Raw genomic sequence first — 22,093 nt, forward strand, 5'->3', positions numbered from 1 at the left:
GTTCTCATGTAATATTATTTTATATTATTACAATAATGTATAATGAGGTTCAGTTAGCTTTACAGAAAAATAGCAGGTAGAAACATCCTCCAAAGAACTACTTTTACTTTCTTACTTTGAGTACATTTCAGAGCCTGTACTTTTTTACTTTTACTTGAGTAAAGAAGTTGAACCAGTACTTCAACTTTTACCAGAGTAGTTTTTAACACAAGTACTTGTACTTCTACTTAAGTACAGAATGTCAGTACTTTTGCCACCTCTGGATGTGGTGAAGGAGGGTATGCAGAGGGTTGGTGTGACAGAGGAGGATGCAGGGATAGGGTGAGATCGAGGCCAATGTGCCCCTATGGTGACCCCTAGAGGCAGCAACTGAAAGAAGAACTAGAAGATTTCCCTGACTGTGTTCTATTGATTTATATAATGAAATATAAATATGTTGAGTCTAAAATATTTAAACTTCTGTGAAGGTCCAGACAAATGTTGTTTTTTTAAACTGTAATAGCTAACATACAGTACAGATGCTAGGCAAGAGTGTGCTTCTATCCCTGCTCAGGTTCAGGTCTCCAGATGTGGAGTCACGCATCATTACACGCACAATTTCAAAACGAACATGGACAACAGACATCAAATAAGCACCATACAACATAATGAAGAAGTAAAATATATCAATAAATAATAAATAATTAATGCCATGTCATGTAGGATATCAAAGCTAAGATTTGTTCCACTGCACAGAATGCAAAGGCCATGAAGTTCCATTTGCAAGAAGTACACCGATCTCATCCAAATCAACAGATGTAAAATGTTTTATTTGTCAGAAAGAAACAGGTTAGGTTTTTCATTGTGTCTAATTTATTTGTTTAGTGTCAAACACATTAGGTCCTGGAGCCATTGTCCTAAATGTTGACAGAAGCCCTTGGAGAAGAGTGGTGGCTGTTAGAGCATCATATTAATGCTTGTGCTTTTGTGCTGCTCAGTTTGGCAAATGTAAAGTTTTGTTATTCAAAGTAACACTTGTGTGTGTGTGTATGTATATATATATATATATATATTTGTTGCACACTTAGAATTCAGCAATAGTTTACACAAAGTCACATAACCAACAACAAATGATTTCAGTCCCTTCAGCAGAGGGAATTTTAAATTCAGTGTGGTAAGTTTATTCAGTATTTCTTCCATGTGCTGTCTGCACATAGAGAGGGTTAATTGCTCTCCAGCTGTGTTACCAGCATGTTCTTGTGTACTTGCTTTAGATATTAGTCTTTCAAAAATGTAGAGAAAGTTTGTTTAAGCATGAGATGATTGAGGTCATGAGATGAAATATTAGCACCTAGCAGTGTGTGTTACCTGGCAACTGTGTAACACTTGGATAACACAGGTGACAGTTTATCACGGATTAGGCCAGTTCTCATAGTTTATGCTTACACTGAGCGCTTTCGATAAAAAAAAAAGATCTATTGTTATTAAATTATGAAAAAGTGCAATTACATAGTAATTATAAAAATGTGATTACAGGATACTTTTACAAAGGATTAGTGCAGCTGATCTAAACACTATTTCATTGTCAAGGTACAGTATATACATTACACTGAATAAATAATTACACTCTAACTAAACTTCACTATCTGATGAGTATTTGCTTTCCATCATCATCTGTATTGTCTTCAGCAATACTCATATCAACAAAGCAATGATTTCATTAATCATGGCTGATTTTGATATGATTCAGTAGTTTGGGTTCCTGCTGATGTTTGTATAATTTGATCCATAACTGCAAAGTGCGCCTTTGAATCATTACGTTCAGTGTTACAACTGCAGTGATACGTACCCTATTATTAAAAGCAGTGTTTTATGGTTTAGGGAGATGAGGTTATCTTCTGCTGAGAAGCAGCGCCAGACTCTGACTCTGAGAGAAGGGCTTCATAATTCCCCTATCAAGCTCAAACTTCATATTTTCAAATGAGTTTGACAGAAAACCTTTCAACCTCCCGGTGAATAAATGTAAAAACTTTCAAACACATGCTTTTCCAAACGTGGAGTATCTCGGTCATGTCTTCTGTGACTAAACTTTTCCGTAACACAGTTGACAACAAAAAAATCAACTGATTGTTTATTTTATTTAAATATTTCAAAAATCATTAGTGCTTGACAATTCATGGATTTTGCACACTACTGTGGTCTGCTGTTGAAACAACTGGCTAACACCGATGTCTTCACTTTTTGGTTGATATGCAATATACCCCTAACTACAGAATCATTCCACTAAACCTAAAGCATTGTCTTAATGTCAAGTGATGCACACAAAACAAGAAGGCACGCAGGATTCAGTCGAGTCACATCATGCTTTTATGACGAAAAAGGAGCTAATTTACAAGACAGACAGTATATAAAACATACATTTAAATTAAAAAAGAAGTCATATGTGTTCTATAGACAAGTACATTATTGTCTTATCCTTCCCTTTGAGACCAAGCAGCCATGGGACTGAGCAAAACATGGGTGATCCCTGGAGAAAATAAACAGCAGATAAATCCTATTTTACTATACCTACACTATTTACAGTTCAACAGTCATTTTCCTCTGTCAGACATGGCAAGGAGGTCTACAGATTGGATGACATGATATGGCTAATAGATCTAATATGTACAGTTCCTGTTCTTCTTCTCCAAGGATCCACACGTTATGGCACAAAATTTACATGCTAGAAATATTCAGGTACACTCAGATGCTCGAGAAGCCAGAGAAAATCAGAGTCCAGATTTGGTATTGATTGTATAACAGTCTCTTTGATAGTAAGGATTGATCATTTGACACGAGTCAACCTGATAACCTGCTGTTTTCACATCGGCTCTGCATTTAGTTGGAGCGCTCAGCACCCATTCCTAGGTTTCAGCAGTCAGTAGCAATCGTGTCAAAGGGAAACAAATGTGCACCTGTGCACAGAAAGAGTGATAGATGAAAAATGTTTTGAGATACTTCACGAGGTCGGTGCCGAGTTGTGTGTGTGAAAGAGAGAGAGAGAGAGAGAGAGAGAGAGAGAGAGATTTAAGTATCAGTATTATTTTATCTGTTGGCACTAAATTAGAGGGCTCCAACAAATACAGAGCTTTACCAAATGAGAGTGGGAGAGGTGACAGAGCACTATATTACCCCAGACCTGGAGAAAAAAGCACAAACGCTGGCACCATCTCGTTTTTAAGAGGAAATAGTTAGTAGAAACCTAGCTAGTGTAGAAACCTAGGAATGAGTGCCAACCAGGTCTATAAGAGCTCTGTATGCCTCCTCCTACTCCAGAGAGACTTTGGGAGAGTGACAAGGTTCAAGATAGATCAATGAAAGTATGCCATGAATAATCCTGTCCCCATGCAGCATGATTGATCAGTCCCACCATCCTGCTTGGAATATCAATAGCTTTATCAATAGCTTACATATCTGAGCAGATCGTCTGTTTGTAGATAGATATGTGTAAAAGTACAATCATCCCAAGTAAACAAATGCTTCTTTATATATTCGTGAATGCAGGTGATTCTTTGCCCCTGGCTTTAACTTGTACCAGATCAAACACATGTTAATCGTTTCAACCAGTCCCATGGCCAGCGATGATGGCACCCATGGCTCTCTGTACAAGTGTAGGTGAGAGTTTGGCAAGACCAATCACTGTATACAAAAGGCATGCATAGATTTAATCTGCTAAGACCACAAGAAAGAAAGTTGTTTTTTTTTTCCTCTAGAGAGTAGCCAATCATGTGCTGATCAGCGCTCAATCATATACAGAGAAAGAATAATGCTGTGACATTTTTTAGGGGGGTTTGGTGAGACTGGTGGGGGTTTCTCCAGACTGAGTCAGAGCAGTTGCTTTTTGACGAGATGAAGGCCTCTCCTGCTCCCATTGCAGGCAGAGACTCACCCAGTGCCTAGATGAGGGTCACGCTATGGCTATAAGAAAATCAGTGACACACTGACTTATGGAGCTAACAGTCAATTTACTCTCTTTCCTGCACAGGACCCCGAGGTGTTGCTTTGGTACAACAGCATCAGGATCCTATTTGTTGCACATACTCACAGTGACCACTGGGGGTCAGTATTGTCACACAGAAGAAAGTCAAGGAGAAAGGTTGGGGGTGGGGAGGTGGGGCACTTGTTATTGTCTGGTCAAGGTTAAGATGAAGCATTTGTCTGTCCAAGGTGCTTTAAAGTGTTTCAGCAAAGCTCCGCAACATGCCCAGCTGCAGAACATGCAGATTGTTTGCATTGCCGCCTCTTTGAGAAAATCACCATAGGTAATATTTCTGTCTGACACTGATACTGTTAAAAAGCTAAAAGTCTATTTGCATGACACTCTGTCTGAAAGGTCTGTTATGGAAATGGGACTAATAAGCCAAGTAATCACCCAATCAGCCAGACTCACTTGTCTGTCATCCCATTACTGCTTGTCTCAGCTCTGATAATTCTCAAGTCTAATCCAATCAAAACCGGCAGCTGTAGGACGTGGGGGGAAGAGATGGATTTATTTAGAGCTAATATGGAATCAGAAATGACAGGAGACAAAAGCTGTAGAAATGTAGTCTTGAAGGGAAGGCTAATGTGGTTCTTTTTTTTTTTTTTTTTTGGCCAAAATAGTAAGTAAACAGCTTAGAGCATTTAAAGCAAAGCCTTCTTCAGTGTGTTAATGGAATGGAAACAATGTGACACACTGAAAAAATGAATAATTCAAGCTTGATGCCATGACTGTGGTGTCTAAGGGTTTTTTTTTTCTTTTCTTATTTTGTTGTGGGTCTTTGAAGAGTGGAAGGTACACTAACACTGAGGTTGCTTCTGCTGCTGCTGTAAATGGGACGTCTAGACTACGGTATACCAACCGCAGGCAAGGACACACCAGCGGAGGGAGCGGGGGATATCTCAGCCTACTTTCTCAAGAATCGTGGCAGAGGAGATGAATCAAACTCGCCTCCACTGGTATCTACAAACACAGAGAGTCTGTCAGTCAGAGTCAGGCAAAGGCTCAGCTGCAAAGCTGTGTGCGCTGCCGTCTTTCTGAGGAGAGCTGCTGAGGATTTTTTTTTCTTTTTTTGAAAAGTGTAATTTCTCTTTATCAATTAAAATCTTTAGCATATCAATAAAACCTTTGAAAGCAAACCTCTGCAAGGAGTTTTAAAATGCAAGACACTTCTTTTTTTTTTTTTTTTTTAAAGCAACATTTAGCTTGACGCAAGCGTTTGGAGCTTGAATAGATACAAGTGCTTCGTTCCAACCCCGATCAGCTTGATGTGTCAGGTTTTTAATGAATGGACTACCTCCCTGTCAAGATGACTCAGTGTACCTCAGTGGGCAGAAAGTGAGCATACAGGTGTTTAGTCACGGCTTTACAACAACCCAACCTCTTTTCTACATTTGCAAGTTAAAGTGAAACAAGATATTGTCAAGAGAAAATACATACAGTACAGTCCATGGGGTTTCATATGCAGAGAAAGATCCCAGAGTGGCACTGTGCAGAGAGGGAAAAGTTCCAGACATTTTTTTTTAGGAATGGGTGCATGAAATGGAAACCAGTGTGTGTGTGTGTGTGTGTGTGTGTGTGTGTGTGTTTTGTGTTTTTTTTTTCAGGGAACCTGGGTCACCCCTTCCTTTCATCTTTTGTCTCCAATGATCTAATCACTGCTCCATGTCTGATGGCATCATGAGGAGCAACACATCATAAGACAACAACACTTACTCACCAGCCACAGTGAACACGTGTCTACTACCGCACAACCATATTCCAGCCTAATACTGTGAACAGGCACAACGAGGAGATGAAGAAAGACGACTGGGGGGGAAAGGAAGAAGGGACGAGGACGGTAAAGAGGGAAGAAGGAGAAGAAGGTCAAAAAAATGAAACACACCTTCATCTACGCTTACATTTGAGACCGATGTTTACACAATAACACCATCGACAATCGCTACAGACATTCTCACTGTCTTCTAAACCTAGGGTTTGCACTGAGAAGTACCGGGGTATGGAAACACACAAGGCATGGCTGAGGAAGAGGAGATATCCACAAAGGCAACATCCTGTTCTCAACACCCCGAGAGCCAAAATGGCTGCAGACGCTGTCAAAGAGGTTGTTAAAAACCAGGCTAATTTGTTCATCTATTCTTGTTCGGCCTCATGAATCTTTAAGAGCTGTTCAGTTATTCATTCTGACAGAGAGGCTGTGGTTTCATCATCCCTTACAAGCGACAAAAATGGAGTTTGCAGGATTTATTCAGCAAAGGTTTCAAGAATCTGAGGTGTCTCTTACCTGGGGGAAATGATCTCCAAACCATTAACTTGCTATATAAAGCAAGCATTCAGAAGAATGTTCCCTCAGTTTCTTACAGTAGGTCTATGACTATCTGCAACCCCTGACATGTAAATGGCAACAATTTTCCTAAGCTAAATAATGTTGTGGCCTCTTGATATCGCCGTGGACCGTCATTTTTCAAAGTATCTTTATGTGTGTAGATTTTTGTATAAATAACACCTTTAAACTGAATTAAGCCCAATGTAATTAATTATTGTTGGTAGATGCTAGTTTGTCAAGACATGCACCATTTGCAGTTTTCTAGGCTCATTCAGATTTCCTATTTTTACCAAGTGTGACCTGCCGATACCGATTTTTGCCAATTCTGACTGAGCTGCTGGATGTCTCTGAGCTCTGGATTGCTTTTCCTTTGTTAGCATCTTTAAAACATTCCTGTTCAGCTGGGTAACGGTAGTTGAAGTGTCTGATTAGGTTTGTCATTACAAACGTTTTCACGGTGGTCCCACGCTCAGTTTACTGTGGCAAACTTTGTGTCTTCTCTCACAGTGAAGATTTGCCTACATTGCCGCGCTGGTGTTGCACGTACTGAAACAGACATACATTAGGCTGATCAGGCCAGTCCCAGTTGGGCAGAGAGCATTCAAAATCAGCCAAATCCTGTTGCTGGCTGATTGATCAGCACATCTCCAGTTTTGTCTCATTTAGCATTTGGTTGTACTAAATGTGCAGACTACACGGTAACTACATCTTTATACTGAGCCTCCTTTTTTCTGCTAGCCAAAGTTAACATCCTATTTAACATTACAGCAAAGTGTCATGTACGGTCATGTCCCTATTAAAAAAAAAAAAAAATGGCAACAGCTAAAATGCCAAATATAAGGTTTCAATAACCAAAAGTTGACATCAGGATGACTACATCAGGCTTTTTTTTTTTTTTTTTTTTAAATAATACAGTCCATGGTAAATCCATGACTTACTCTAGTGTGTAAAGTCCTCATCTCACAGCTTCCTAGTAACTACTTGCTGAGAAAAGCTTGTTAAGCTTTTAGGCTAATGTATAAACCTACAGATAGAAAAAAATCAGTTTAATCTGTTAACTTTGTCTCTCTTATTGTGTATAGCAGGTATCAACCACAGCTTTGGATTAAGTCTCAGTTCTTGATGAATTTAAGACACTGCCTGCTTTAAGCCTGCGTGCACCCTGAGATGTGAATGGGTGCATGTGTACCGTATAACGTACTGTCTGAGGTGTTGAGAACAGAACAATCCCACATGGAGGACAAAGAACATTAAGACGGCAAACAGCCAAAAGGTCACAGAGAACAACAACTGAAAAAAAAAGAAAATAAACTGAAGGACAAACAAAACACTTAAAATAAAGTTTTTAGTCATTTTAAAATCTTTTTTTCATTTTTAAAACCACAGTACTACTCTCCACTATACGATGCACATGGCGTGGGTAGGGTTAACACGACTTCATTTACATTTTGAATCCTTGGTCTCCAGCCAGGGACCCCTCCCAAAGGAGGACCCAGTGGGGGTGTGTGGGGGATGTGGGTGAGGAGGGGGGAAGCACTGGGCTAGGGGGGCAGAGACATTCGCACACCGGCCCTCTCAGAGACAGACAGAGAGCAGCAAGCGCCGCACTTTGTGATTGCCATGGTTTTTCATTGGTTCATGTGTTTATTCATGTGTCGCTGATTGTTGTTCCTATCAGCCTAAATAACCTCGATGTGGTTTTATCTCCTCTGTGTGTGTGTGTGTGTGTGTGTATGTTATAAGGTGAAACTTTATGCAAGCCCAGTGACAGCAGATGGTCTTGTGATCATTGCGACAGCTTGTAAGATGGCAGTGGCAATAATTATATAACTGAATCATGCACACACGACTGTATAAAAATACAACCTACACAACTATGGCTTAGCTTATGCACTCACAAATTCACATCAGTTCTCTCTTGGAGAATGGATTTTGGCTTTCTGGTGCCACATAAAGTATTGCTGGAATGTTTTATAGTTTATCAGAGTAAATATGTGTAACCATTCTCACTCTGTAGGCTAGTTATTTCACTTTTCCTGAGAAAAGGGGCTGTACATGTGTCGCTTTCCATTCGTAGGATGGGGGTGTTTATGTGTGTTTATGCGAACACCTCCTAGTGGGACTGTGTGTCCTCTGTCTGCCTCTAAGTATGACCCATCTCACCAGGCTGCTCCCCCCTGGCAGCACTGGTAAGGCCGGGTGACCACCAACACGGCAGAGAGCAGGGAAGAGGGGCAGGAGGCGGCAGGTTGACCCTCCCGTGTTGAAGAAAGAGGATGAGTGAGCGCTGTGATGTAGGGCCGAGGAAGCAGAGGTCACAGAGACTTCCCTTCCTCTTCTACCCAGCAACCCTCCTGTGGCCGCCATCCTGGTCCCTCTTTGTCCCTCCTGTGTTGGTTGGCATAGTTACAGTGGCGACCTGTGACCCGTGGGCACAACTTCCTAACAAAACCCTCCAAGTCACAGGTTGCCACAGCAACTCTCAGCCGGTGTGCTCGTCCCAAACTCACACAGCTAATGTTGCAAAATCCCACAAAGAAGAAAAAGCCAGATTGTTTTTTGGTTTTTTTTGGCCATTTATGCAAATCTTATTGGGTCATATTTTTCAGCATTTTCACATTAAAGCAAAGGCCACGTGATAATGTTCATAAAACGTTTGGCCCTTTGTAATCCTTGCTCCTCAGCTGTGGTCAGAATAAATAACAATGCCTGTTATATGTGCTATAGAAAAACTTATTAAGCAGTCTTTCAAAACTGTATTTTTATGGCTGGTGCAAACTTACACATTAACGCTACATGCATGATTAGCAACATGGCAGCCTTTAGCGTGTGGCAGTGGCTCAGTGGGCAGGCCACTTTGCAGCTGGAAGGTTGCAGGTTCAAGCCCCTGTCCCTGCGCTGCACTGTGTCCTTGGGCAAGACACTTAAACCACACCGCCTAACGTAGCGCCGGTCTCTGGTTGCATGACCGCAGATGCTCGTCTCTGGATGAGCGATCTGGAATGATCATTTCATTGTGTGCCTTGTGTGCACAATGAGTTGAATCTAACATCTGACTTTAGAGAGAGTAATTAATGGACAGAAGCTCTCTGCATTAGATTTCTTTTTGAATTGCTGACTCTACAGAAAAAAAAAAGAACAGAACAGGGAAACTTAAATTAAAAAGGAAATCTTTTCATTTCTCATTAAAGTCAATGAGAAACAGGACTATCAGTAGTCCACAGGCCAGTGATTGTGCCAATTTACATCTTATCACCTATAATTCTTTAATCTATATTATCAAGCACAAATGAAAAGTAGCTGTTGCTTCTTACAGTGTCATTTAAACAAATTTTGACCACAAGCTGAATTAAATTGCTGAGAGATCAGGGCCAGGACCAAATTGAGTCACGGCTCTGGTTTTGATGTGGGCACTCAAATGAGTGGAGCAATAGACAGGGACTTATGTTGTCAAACTTCTTTGCGAGTCAGAGGCTGTGTGTGTTTGCGTGTGTCAAACACGTTTATGGGACGTGCTCATGCCTCCCCCGAGGGACCCCTGGCTGCGTTGTTTCATATCATTTTCATATTAAACTTCCTGGTCCCTCCTGAAGAGCTTCCAGTGGCGGGTTCAGATTTCCGGAAGGAGTACTCCACTGTGAAGTTGTTCCTGCGTTGTCCGCGTCCCCGGCTCCACACGAACAACAGCAGGAAACAAAAGAGGACAACCCCAAGGAACGTGATGCAACCCATTGCTGTGGAGACCAAGATGGTGGTCAGGTCCAAGGTGAACTTGAGGAAAACGCGTGTGCTGTTTAGATTTGTGTCGTTGAAGAACTCGCTGCTGTACAGTGAGCGATTGAGAAAGAAGGCTGAGGCGGTATCCAGCGGTTGGCCACGCACTGTGAGTGTGGCAAAGTAGGTGTCATTGCCTCCGGCATTACTGGCTATACAGATGTATGTTCCACTGTCAGTGAGCTGAGCATAGCGGATCTCCAGGGTGCCACCGGGGAGAACAGTAATGCGTCCTGAACTCTTAGTTGTGATCCGTCTGCGCTGTGGGGAAATCCAGACAATAGAAGGGGGAGGTTCTCCTTCAGCTCGACACAGAAAACTCACCGGCTGGCCTTCACGTGCAATCACCTGGAATATATAGAGGAAAAGAGCGCATGGATGAATAAATGCAGAAGTTTCAAAGAACACATCAGATATTTACATATACACTGCTAAAAAAATTAAAGGAACACTTTGAAAACACATCAGGTCTCAATAGGAAAAAAAAATATCATGCTGAATATCTACACTAATATGTACTGGGTAACGTGTTAGGAACGAACCTAACCTCGGGGCTTTGGATGGACAGAAATATAATGTCCCAGAGGTGTTCTTTTGGATTTAGGTCAGGCGAGTGTGGGGGCCAAGGATTGTCGTGTACCAGGAGGAATCCAGGACCCACTGCACAAGCATAGGGTCTGACAGTGGGTCCAAGGATTTCATCCTGATCCCTAATAGCAGTCAGGGTGCTGTTGCCTAGCCTGTAGAGGTCTGTGCATCCCTCCATTGATATGCCTCCCCAGACCATCAGTGACCCACCAAACCGGTCATGCTGAGCGATGTTACAGGCAACGTAATGCTCTCCACAGCCTTCCAGACCCTCAATGTCTATCACATGTGCTCAGGGTGAACCTGCTCTCATCTGTGAAAAGTACAGGGTGCCAATGGTGGACCTGCCACTTCTGGTATTCTGTGGCAAATGCTAATCGGGCTCTATGGTGCCCACTGTGTCTCACTGTTGTGTCTCTAGTACACCAAAGCAGCTGAAACAGATCAACAACCCTCTCTGATAATTAACTGACCAGATTGATGCTATACGCTCATTAAAATGTGTTCCTTGAATTTTTTTGACACACACACATATATATATATATATATATATATATATATATATATATATATATATATATATACATACATACATATATATATATATATATATACATATATATATACAAATATACACACACACACAAAATACATTTAATGGTTGTAGAAAATATAACAAACTAGTCATCATTCATTACCTGCTGCAGCTTTCGGTTGCGTATCTTAGGTTTCTGGCATGTAAAGTGATCGAAGAGTGCAGAATCGGTGAAGGAGCTGAGGCTCACGCCTTGCACCTCCATCGGCCCTGCACACACCGGCACTCTGCCGTCAAAGTTGAGGGTCTTGCGTCTTTGCAGGATCCACAACAGACGGCAGTCACACATTAGGGGGTTCCCATCCACTCTGAGGGTCTCCAGACTGTTGACAGAATGGAAGGAACCCTCTTCCAGTGTCTGCAGGTCGTTTGAGGAGAAGTTGAGGACCCGGATCTGTCGGAGGCCTCCGAGGGCATGGGGCTCCACTGTCATCAACCCTGTGCTTACCATGATGAGTTCTTTCAGCCTCAGCAAGTCCTTGAAGGCCCAAGACTCTAATGTGGTGATGGGGTTGTAGGACAAGTTAAGGTGGGTGAGGTGGACAAGGTTCTTGAAAGAAGCCGAAGGGACAGAAGTGATGTTGGTGTTGGTGATGGAGAGCCAGTGGAGATCCAGGCCCTGAAAACTAAGAGGGGAAATGTACTCCAGGTATGGCCAGTGATCAATATCCAAACCCCGCAAGTTGGAAAGCTTGCGAAAGTTCTGGTCCTCCAGGGCAGTGATGCTGAGGTGGCGAAGGCGAAGAGTAACCAGGCTGCGGAGGTAGGACAGAGTCTGGCCAGAAATGGATGTCAGGTTGCAGCGCGCTATAGTGAGGTCCTCCAGACCCAGCAGACCTGAGAATGCCTGGAGATAAGAAAGACATAATGAGCACTACTGTTTGCTTTATGCTATATATATTTTTGATGGCCAGAAGAGATGTTCAATTTTTATGCTTAAATAAAACAAACAGAAGAAAGAGGTTTGGTAACAGACTAGATCAAAAAGATGGTCATAGCCACAATAAGGTCCTCTGTTGGTTTGTGGACTCTTGCTCAGTATTTCAAGTGTAGAGTGTTTGTTTTTTAAATAACTGTATGTGACAAACAAGGGGTACATGCCAAGAAAAGTGTTCACAAACTCCTTTAATTTTATATAATCCTTATCAAAGGAAAAGTTCAAATGTGTGGCCACAGCAACCAGCTCTGAGTGTGGTGAGTTTTAAAAGTGCTGAGACGAGTGGTTTTCTCTGAGGTCTCAGCTATAGTTTTTATTTTAATGGTGCCTTAAATCTTTTAAATAATGAGGACGTAATAAGTTAAAAAAAACAAACAAAAAAAAACTCAATAGAGTAAAATTAAAAAAAGCAACAGAAACCATTTTCCCAACATGGACGGTTCTATTTGAATGTGTGCTGCTGTTAGGCAGTTTGTTAGTAGTTAAACAGTAAAACAGCATTAAAATATTTACCATTTCATTTTTCGTCCCATGGTTCTCGGCCTTTTGCCCAGTGTTTTGTGTTTTGTGCTTCCCTTGTCTCATTAGTGTAATTCTGTTCACCTGTTTTCCTCAGATGTTTCCACTCTCCTCTTGCTACTTCAGTGTGTGTGTGTGTGTGTGTGTGTGTGTGTATATATATATATATATATAGTTTGTGTTTTTTCCCTGTCCTTTGTCCTGGCGTTGTCTGTGTTTCTGTTAGATGTGTGATTCCCTGTTTAGTGATTTCCAGCCTTGGTTGAGATTTTGTATGTTGAGTTTTTGAATCTTGTAAGAAGACTTCAGCATTAAAGCTGCCCTTTGAGTTAAGTTTGTTGTCTCTGCGTCCTGCGCTTGGGTCCTGCCCTGCCTGCCGCACAGCACAACTATTTCATCATTAAGCTCAGTCCAATATTGAACAGATGCTGGAGAGCTTACCTTGTGGGATATATAAACCAGGTCGTTGTCGCCGACCTCCAGGTGTTTTAGACTTCTCAGATCCTGGAAGGTGTAGTCCAATAAAATCACCATCTTGTTCTCACTAAGATCTAGGCTGGTAAGATTGCCAAGCTTGGCAAAGGCCCCCATGGGCACCAACTTCAACTGGTTCCCTCTTAACTTCAGCACCTTAAGACTCTGGAGGGTGGAGAAGGCATTCGGTTCTAATGTGGCAATGAGGTTCTCACTGAGGTCCACTTCCTCCAGCCGTGGGTATGGTGCCAGGTCTCCTGTCTGCACCCAGCGGAGCCGGTTCTTGCTGAGGTCCAGGAGCCGCGTCTCTGTAGGAATGCCCTCTGGGATGTTGGTTAACCGTCGCCGCTGGCATGACACTGACCTTAGCTGGGCTGAGCACTCGCACCGTGGTGGACAGGCTTGGCTGCTTCCTGGCAGTGTCAAGGTTACCATGGCAACCAGTGAAGTAGTCAGGACCCATCGCCACAGCTTCGGCCATGGCACTAAGGCACGCCCTCCATGGCCAGGAGAGCCAGTCATGGCCCTGGTCCTCTGACTCCTCGCCTGTTACAGGCAGGGTCAGTGCGCCAGATACCTGCAGGACGAGACAGAGAGAGAACAGGATTTACAGAAAATAAGTGAAGGGAGAAATTGAAAACAAGGAGGGAATAAATACATGATGAATAAGGAAAGGAGGATGTGAAAAAGAAAGATGGAACCTATAACCTGTCATTTCCCAAGCTCACTAAAATTGGCCCAAATCCACAATGCCCTAAATTATCAATGCCTCCTACAGTTTAAGTAAAAGAGCTCAGAATTTGTTGTGGAGATTTGAGCCATTTCGTGCCTCAGCACTAAAATATAGCCGATGAGATCCCGTCACAGGAATAAGGATAGCTTTAAGACAGTTTAGAAGTTTTGTCTTTTCACTAATTTATCTGTGGTTTCGGTTGGAGAACTGGGACGCCTGGAGCCATGTGAGGGAGCTTCTTGCTGCAGCTGAATTCATGCATCTTGCATCTCCTCCCCTCTCCCTCCAGCATCGAGACTGTCTGCTCCATTTTGACAAACACAATGAATTTATTATAATTGCCATTCATAAACAAAGATTGAGCTCCTCAATAATCACAGTATGTCTGGAAACCATGCACACCGTGACGAGAAGCAGGGGTTTGAATCACTGCAAACGTTCGATCAGGTGTGCATCGATGCAAGTTTGTCTCGGTTTGACATTTTGCTGGGTATGAATTAAAAATGTTTTGAGGGAAGATGAGATGAATCATTTGTGCTTTAGCATTCCTTCAGGCAGCCGGTCATCTCTCCCACACACTGTTTTCAACATGAAGACAGTCAAAGAGCATCTGGCATTAGATCTGGAACACCACTCTGTGTCCATCCAGTTAGCAGGAAGCAGTATGAACACTTTCATATTTGAGGAAAATGCAATTTAGCAAGAAAGCATGGTGAGAAGAAACTTTTTTTCCTCTCAAACACAAACTACTGACCAGAAATCCCCAATGTTAAACTGTTTGTTTTTCAGATCAAGTGGAAATGAGAGAGAATATATCATCACCACCAGGGAGTATCATGTTAAAATGCACTCTGATGCTGTTTCATGTTAAAATGCACTCTGATGCTGGCAGAGGAGGAAGGCAGAGCTGAACAAATTAATAATATATGGGCTGGTTTGTGTGTAATGGGCAGTTTTCAGAAGGCCAGCCACGCAGTTAAAAGAGCCAAAAGTTGCCAGGCTCTATCGCTCTCTCTCACTGAAGCCGTTGCTTCAAATTTCTTTCTAGAAAGTTGGATTTTGAAAACAGCCTCTAAAATGCCTAATCATATCTGACTGTTTCAATGCATTGGCATCAATGGGATCAAACAGGATGAAATGGGATTTAAGCTAACTATAAATGACGGCAGACAAATTCTATGCACACACTCATATTTTCACACATGATCACACATACACAAGCTGTAGAAAACCCCCCAGAGATTCTGTCTCATCTACTAAGCCTCAAGGTGGATAAGTCCTTCAGTTTTTTTTTGACAGGCCTGGAAAAATCTCTGTTTACAGATCCCATATCTGAACAATCTGGTTGAAATCTGGCACAATCTCTCCTTTCGCTGGGAGACAAAACTCAGGCGCAGAGAAGCTGCTGTGCGGAAACAGACTGACCCACTTCTCAGCAGCAACTCGGCCTCGCACTGTCAGCCATCAGCAACTCACCATGACCACAACAACAGAGCAGCAAACTCAGTGGAATAGAGCCCAAGAGAAAAATGGAGATCAGAAAAACTAGCAGGAGTGTATCAAAGTCCTGAAATAATGAACCTTTTTTTTAGACTAAATCAAACATCAGGTTCTATGTCCTTACATCTTCTGGGTGACTGTTATGGAAATACTCATATGATTTTTCTCCTTGTTGGACCTTTTACCCTGTCAAATATTTAGATTAGATTGCATCTCATCAGAGGTGGCAAAAGTACTGACATTCTGTACTTAAGTAGAAGTACAAGTACTTATGTTAAAAAATACTTTAGTAAAAGTAGAAGTACTGGTTCAACTTCTCTACTTAAGTAAAAGTAAAAAAGTACAGGCTCTGAAATGTACTCAAAGTAAGAAAGTAAAAGTACTTCTTTGGAGGATGTTTCTACCTGCTATTTTTGTGTAAAACAAACCGAACCTCATTATATATTATTGTAATAATATAAAATAGTACATGAGAATACAAATGTTATTCCAATCTAAATTTTAATTCTAATGAATGCACTCAGCTTGAATCTGTTATGTAGGACACAAACTGTGAAAGGGAATTTAAACACAGCTCTGTTCTCTGTGTCCTCCATAGTAGAGGGTGACTGTGCCTCCACCTAAACACCCAGTATTTCACAGCTATCTGAGCTGATCTCCATCCCCTACACTGACAGCACACAGGCTGTAGAAATGTTGGATTCAGTGAATGAATCTCAGCATCAGCAGCTTTGATTCAAACTCATCTCTGCTGCACTGATGTAACCTGTAACTCTGACCATGAACACAAACACTGTGCTCCAGTCCAACACAGAGCTTTACTGTAAATACAGTACAACAAACTAACCTATTTATTAAACACTAAACTGCAGCATTTTCATAGAATCTTTGAATAACACAAAGTCAGCATACTTCAGTTTGTTTTCCAGTCCTTACCTTTAAATCTAACCTCTCTTCTTCCTCTCCTGTCCTCTTTCTCCATCTCTGAGTGAACTTCTCTCTTTGCTCTCCCTGAAATGCAGCAGCTCTTCTTTTAGCTAGCAGACACACTGTGTGACAAACTGCACACACTTTGTGTGTTTGCTGATATTTGTTGAGCATTTAGAAACGTTGCATTTACCTGCCACACGTTACTCCCTTTATGCTCGCTCCTCTTCAGTACCGCTAGCTAAGCTGTTTATGTGCCGCAGCCCAACTTACGGACTCGGTCCGGCCCGATTATAGCGCTATAAATGATACATTACTTATATGGGTTTGCGTATTTAATCCCTTTGTACGAGATAAGCCCCGGTGATGGAGGATACGCAGTACGATTGTCTCATATATTATTCCTCCATTTAGGCTCAGATCGTTTTATGTTTGAAGGCGCACTGACCGGAAATGCAAACTTCTCTCTGACGTTAAAAAGTAACGAGTCTGTTTGAAAATGTAAGAAGTATAAAGTACAGATACTTGCGTAAAAATGTAGGGAGTAAAAGTAAAAAGTAGTCAGAAAAATAAATACTTAAGTAAAGTACAGATACCTGAAAAATCTACTTAAGTACAGTAACGAAGTATTTGTACTTCGTTACTTCCCACCTCTGCATCTCATCAGCTCTCGTCTGGATTAACATGAAATGACTTTTCATGCTACCATGAGTTTGACATTTGTAATTTAGAGTAAAAAAATGCAAACTATTAGACACCATTTGGAACATATTTTCAAGATACCCTGAGCTTAAAATGTACCGTTTTGGTGATTATGTTGCTGCAAGTCAAAGAATTCACTTATTTAAGCCTCAGTCACACAGGCCTAGAGGCCGGCGTGGAAGCCCCTGGCAAATGTGTATTCCCTGACTGGTTGGAGAGTGGTTGCTAGAGGTTGCTGGCAGTTGTTGGGGGAACTTAATCACAAAGCGGGTGCTGTACTCTTTGGTCACTAGCAGATTTTTGTGGTCAACCAGAGGTGGCAAAAGTACTGACATTCTGTACTTAAGTAGAAGTACAAGTACTTGTGTTAAAAACTACTCTGGTAAAAGTTGAAGTACTGGTTCAACTTCTTTACTCAAGTAAAAGTAAAAAAAGTACAGGCTCTGAAATGTACTCAAAGTAAGAAAGTAAAAGTAGTTCTTTGGAGGATGTTTCTACCTGCTATTTTTGTGTAAAACTAACCGAACCTCATTATATATTATTGTAATAATATAAAATAATATTACATGAGAATACAAACGTTATTCCAATCTAAATTTTAATCCTAATGAATGCACTCAGCTTGAATCTGTTATGTTGGACACAAACTGTGAAAGGCAATTTAAACACAGCTCTGTTCTCTGTGTCCTCCATAGTAGAGGGTGACTGTGCCTCCACCTAAACACCAACATGAGGATACTCAGGGGTTACAGTGGGATTCAGAAGGTGGAGGAACCCTAAGATCAGCTGTAGTGGCTCTGCATGGAGAGAAGAATCACAACTTTCTATTGTAGCTGCAGTAAATGATGTTGGTGTGCAGGCTGTGATCAGCTGATCTGCTGCTCTGAGGTTTACTGCTCTGTGTGGATGAAGTGAACTCACAAAGATGTAACCCAGTATTTCACAGCTCTCTGAGCTGATCTCCATCCCATACACTGACAGGATACAGGCTGTAGAAATGTTGGATTCAGTGAATAAATCTCAGCATCAGCAGCTTTGATTCAAACTCATCTCTGCTGCACTGATGTAACCTGTAACTCTGACCATGAACACAAACACTGTGCTCCAGTCCAACACAGAGCTTTACTGTAAATACAGTACAACAAGCTAACCCGTTTATTACGTACTAAACTGCAGTATTTTCATATAATCTTTGAATTACACGACGTCAGCATACTTCAGTTTATTTTCCAGTCCTTACCTTTAAATCTAACCTCTCTTCTTCCTCTTCTGTCCTCTTTCTCCATCTCTGAGTGAACTTCTCTCTCTTTGCTCTCCCTGAAATACAGCAGCTCTTCTTTTAGCTAGCAGACACACTGTGTGACAAACTGCACACACTTTGTGTGTTTGCTGATATTTGTTGAGCATTTAGAAACGTTGCATTTACCTGCCACACGTTACTCCCTTCATGCTCGCTCCTCTTCAGTAGCGCTAGCTAAGCTGTTTATGTGCCGCAGCCCAACTTACGGACTCGGTCCGGCCCGATTTTAGCGCTATAAATGATACATTAATTATATGGGTTTGCGTATTTAATCCCTTTGTACGAGATAAGCCCCGGTGATGGAGGATACGCCAGTACGATTGTCTCTTATGTGTTATTATTCCTCCGTTTAGGCTCAGATCGTTTGATGTTTGACGGCGCACTGACCGGAAATAAAAACTTCTCTCTGACGTGTTAAAAAGTAACGAGTCTGTTTGAAAATGTAAGAAGTAGAAAGTACAGATACTTGTGTAAAAATGTAGGGAGTAAAAGTAAAAAGTAGTCAGAAAAATAAATACTTAAGTAAAGTACAGATACCTGAAAAATCTACTTAAGTACAGTAACGAAGTATTTGTACTTCGTTACTTCCCACCTCTGTGGTCAACTGACTATGGAAGGACTATGGAAGACACTGACTTGTCTGCAAACACTTGCTAATTAACCACCAAGTAGTTTCACTACTGCTTAGCGAGTAGTTGGTGTCTTCCAAACTGTGAGCAGCCCAAGTAATCAAAGGAAGTTTTCGGCACAGCACCCCATGCCTCTTTGCCATGTATTTCACCTACTAACAACAGAGTGAAAAGGACCTGTATGACTGGGTCTCTAGAGAAATAGTTCAAAATCTCTGAGGTATACTGGCACAAATATTTGTGCAGATATTCATCGCGCAAAGGTGAGGAATCCCAACATTTAAAAAATTTTTCATTTCAACACCCACAAGACATGCTTTTTTTTTATTGCTATATCATGCAAACCATCGACTGGTTTTCATTGTCTCTTTGGATGTTTTAAAAAAGTTACAGAGAATTGTTTTCTTTATTTTCCATGCCATCTTCAACAAAAAAAAGGAAAAAGAAAAAAAGGATATCTTCAAAAACCAGACAAACACAGTATTTCTACCAAACCTAGGAGTACTTGTCATTTATTGCTGATTTGAAAATGTTAACGTGATTTTAGCAAGTTAATGTTAAGATGTTGAACATTTACCAGTAAACATCCTTTTGTGTTAAAATTCTGACACATCTAGCAAACATGTCCCCTTAGGGCCACGTGGGGCCACTGTGGACAGACCCACATGGGCCCTAGTACCAGTGTGAAATACAGGGCACATCTGGGCCCCACACTATGGGACCCAGATGAGTCCCAGTAGGGTAACCAACAGTGTGGGCTGACTGTGGGTTGCCCACATTAAGCAGAGAGGGGCCCACAGTAGGGTGTATTGTAGGCCTGCAGTGTACCCACAGTATGCCCACACTCTAGGTGTAGGCTGGCATACTGGGGTCGCTCCCAGACCCCATGCTGCAGAGCCCACATGTGCCCCACATTTCATGCTGGTACCAGGGTCCACAGTTGTCCACACTGGCATGGAGTGTGGACCAGAATGTTGCTCAAGAGCAAAAAACTTTCAGCTGCTCCCGTAATTACAAGGGGTCGCCACAACAGGTAGCTCTGCATATTTGATTTGGCAGACTTTTACACCAGATGCCCTTCTTGATGCATCCCACAGGCAATTTGTGTTTCCTCTCAAGCTCAAACCAGAAATCTTTTACTTATTAGGCAAATGTGTAAACCATTACACTATGGAGCCACTCACTCAAAAGCAAGCAAGCAAACAAACAAACAAACCCTATCAATCAAGTTAGTCTGTTTTAGAAAATGGAATATGTCCTGATGTCTTTTACTTCTTGAGTTCTTTTGCAGTATATCATTAGGATCCAGTTTAACTTCTATTTTACTGACATTTTGAATCAGTCGCCTTCTCTCAGCCTCATATTTCTGACAGTGTAATAAAACACGTTACATGGTTTCATCATCATTTCCCAATAATCACATTTCCCTGAATGGAGTTTCCTTATTTTAAATAAGTGGGCTAGCCTACATGGGGCCCACATGGGTTTCTATACACAGCTTATAGTGGGTTACCCACAGAATTCCCTCTTAGGGGCCCAGAAGGGCAAAACTGCTCATATAGAGTGGATTTGCCCATAGAAAATCCACAATCCAAAGGGCAAAACTATTGTGGGGCCTGTGTGGGCAAACCCAGTTGGGGCTCCGCATGGGATAAGTGTAGGTTTGCCCTGCCCACACACGTTGCATGGACACATTTTCTGGGCAAACATTTAGCTCTAAGCACAATTGTACCCATACACAGTCCACTCCATAGCTATAGACTCTTGACTGAGTGCATCTAGTGTTTCTATGTGTGTGTTAGTGTACATCTTGCCCAGCTCTTTGGCATTGTGATGGATGCAGCCTGTCTGCACACCCCCATGAGAGTCATCCTACGGGTCAGTGGCAGAGTCACAGCATGAATCACTGAGCTTACATCGTCAAGGCAGACAAGGTCCTTCCTGCTTGACTCAAGGACAGGCTTGGATTCCTTAACACACACACTTTCTATCCTTCAAAGTTTAAAGGCTCAGTCTTACATCTTTCCCTGCACCTGGGCAGTGGACACAAACAAAATCACAGCAAGAGTCCCTAAAGCTGCCATACAAACTGTAAATGATCATGGAAAGCTGTAAGAGGGAGAGAAGGCAGAGCAAGGCATCTACTATTCGGAAGGGCGGTGGTTTGACTCCTGTTTGCTCCAGTCAGCATGCCAAAGTATCCTTGGGCAAGATACTGAACCTAAAGATGCTCTACAATGTGTCTTTTGTCCTGTGTCTCTCCCCCTCGCAGCAGATGACTGCCCCTCCCTGAGCCTGGTTCTGCCAGAGGTTTCTTCCTGTTAAAAGGAAGTTTTTCCTTCCCACTGTTGCCAAGTGCTTGCTCATAGGGGGTCATTTTGATTGTTGGGTTTCCTCTGTAATTATTGTAGGGTCTTTACCTTACAATATAAAGTGCCTTGAGGCAACTGTTGTGATTTGGCACTATATAAATAAAACTGATTTGAATTGTTCATTGAAGTGTGAATGGTATTGAGAAAGCACTTGAAGACGTAGAAAAAAGTGGTTGTGCTGCCCTGTGAACATTCATTTGAGTTAATGGTTTTTCTGTTTAAAGAATGTGATAATTCTGCTATTTAAAGGCGATATTCCATTTGTAAGTAGAAAATGATGATTTATTTTTTAGTTTTAGTAGAAGCGACTTTAATATCACTTCCTGTCCACACGTTGTCACTTCCTATTTTGAGAAAGGCCCAATCTGCTGCTATCAGTGTTGACACAACATAGAAGCAATGCTGTAAGCTCATGAATTTTACAATGGATATGTTAGAAATGCACAGAAATAAGTTTTTCATGGAGAAGTTAATTTATGACTGTGAACAAGCTAAGAATAGTGCTAGCAGCTACCGTTAAATTGTGAACTAACAGTTCAGGTGTTGATTGTTTTGTTTTGTTTATTTTGCAGTTTTCACCAGAATGTCCATGAAGAATATGTTAAGTTTCAGTAAATGTCAATCTTATTGCAATTCTGCATCTTCACTGGAGCTGGTTTAACTAGGTGTTTAGGCGGTGTTCCTCCACACTGCACGAGAACACTACAGTGCTCGTATGAA

At 41.7% G+C, this 22,093-nt stretch overlaps 1 protein-coding gene across 1 annotated transcript in view; it reads right to left on the bottom strand.

Annotated features, from left to right (window-relative positions):
* Positions 1 to 2,328: 2,328 nt before the first annotated feature.
* The window catches only part of lingo3b (leucine rich repeat and Ig domain containing 3b), a 46,304-nt gene continuing 26,539 nt past the window's right edge, over positions 2,329 to 22,093 (bottom strand). Inside the window, exons 2-4 of the mRNA XM_030751883.1 lie at positions 13,178 to 13,787; positions 11,384 to 12,127; positions 2,329 to 10,445 (exon numbers count right to left, since the gene is read on the bottom strand). Of these exons, the coding sequence (XP_030607743.1) occupies positions 9,876 to 10,445; positions 11,384 to 12,127; positions 13,178 to 13,732 (1,869 nt within the window). The 5' untranslated portion in view covers positions 13,733 to 13,787 and the 3' untranslated portion in view covers positions 2,329 to 9,875. The remainder of the gene's footprint in view (positions 10,446 to 11,383; positions 12,128 to 13,177; positions 13,788 to 22,093) is intronic.

The sequence above is a fragment of the Archocentrus centrarchus genome, chromosome 17 (genome assembly GCF_007364275.1).
Source record: "Archocentrus centrarchus isolate MPI-CPG fArcCen1 chromosome 17, fArcCen1, whole genome shotgun sequence".
Taxonomy (NCBI): Eukaryota; Metazoa; Chordata; class Actinopteri; order Cichliformes; family Cichlidae; genus Archocentrus; species Archocentrus centrarchus.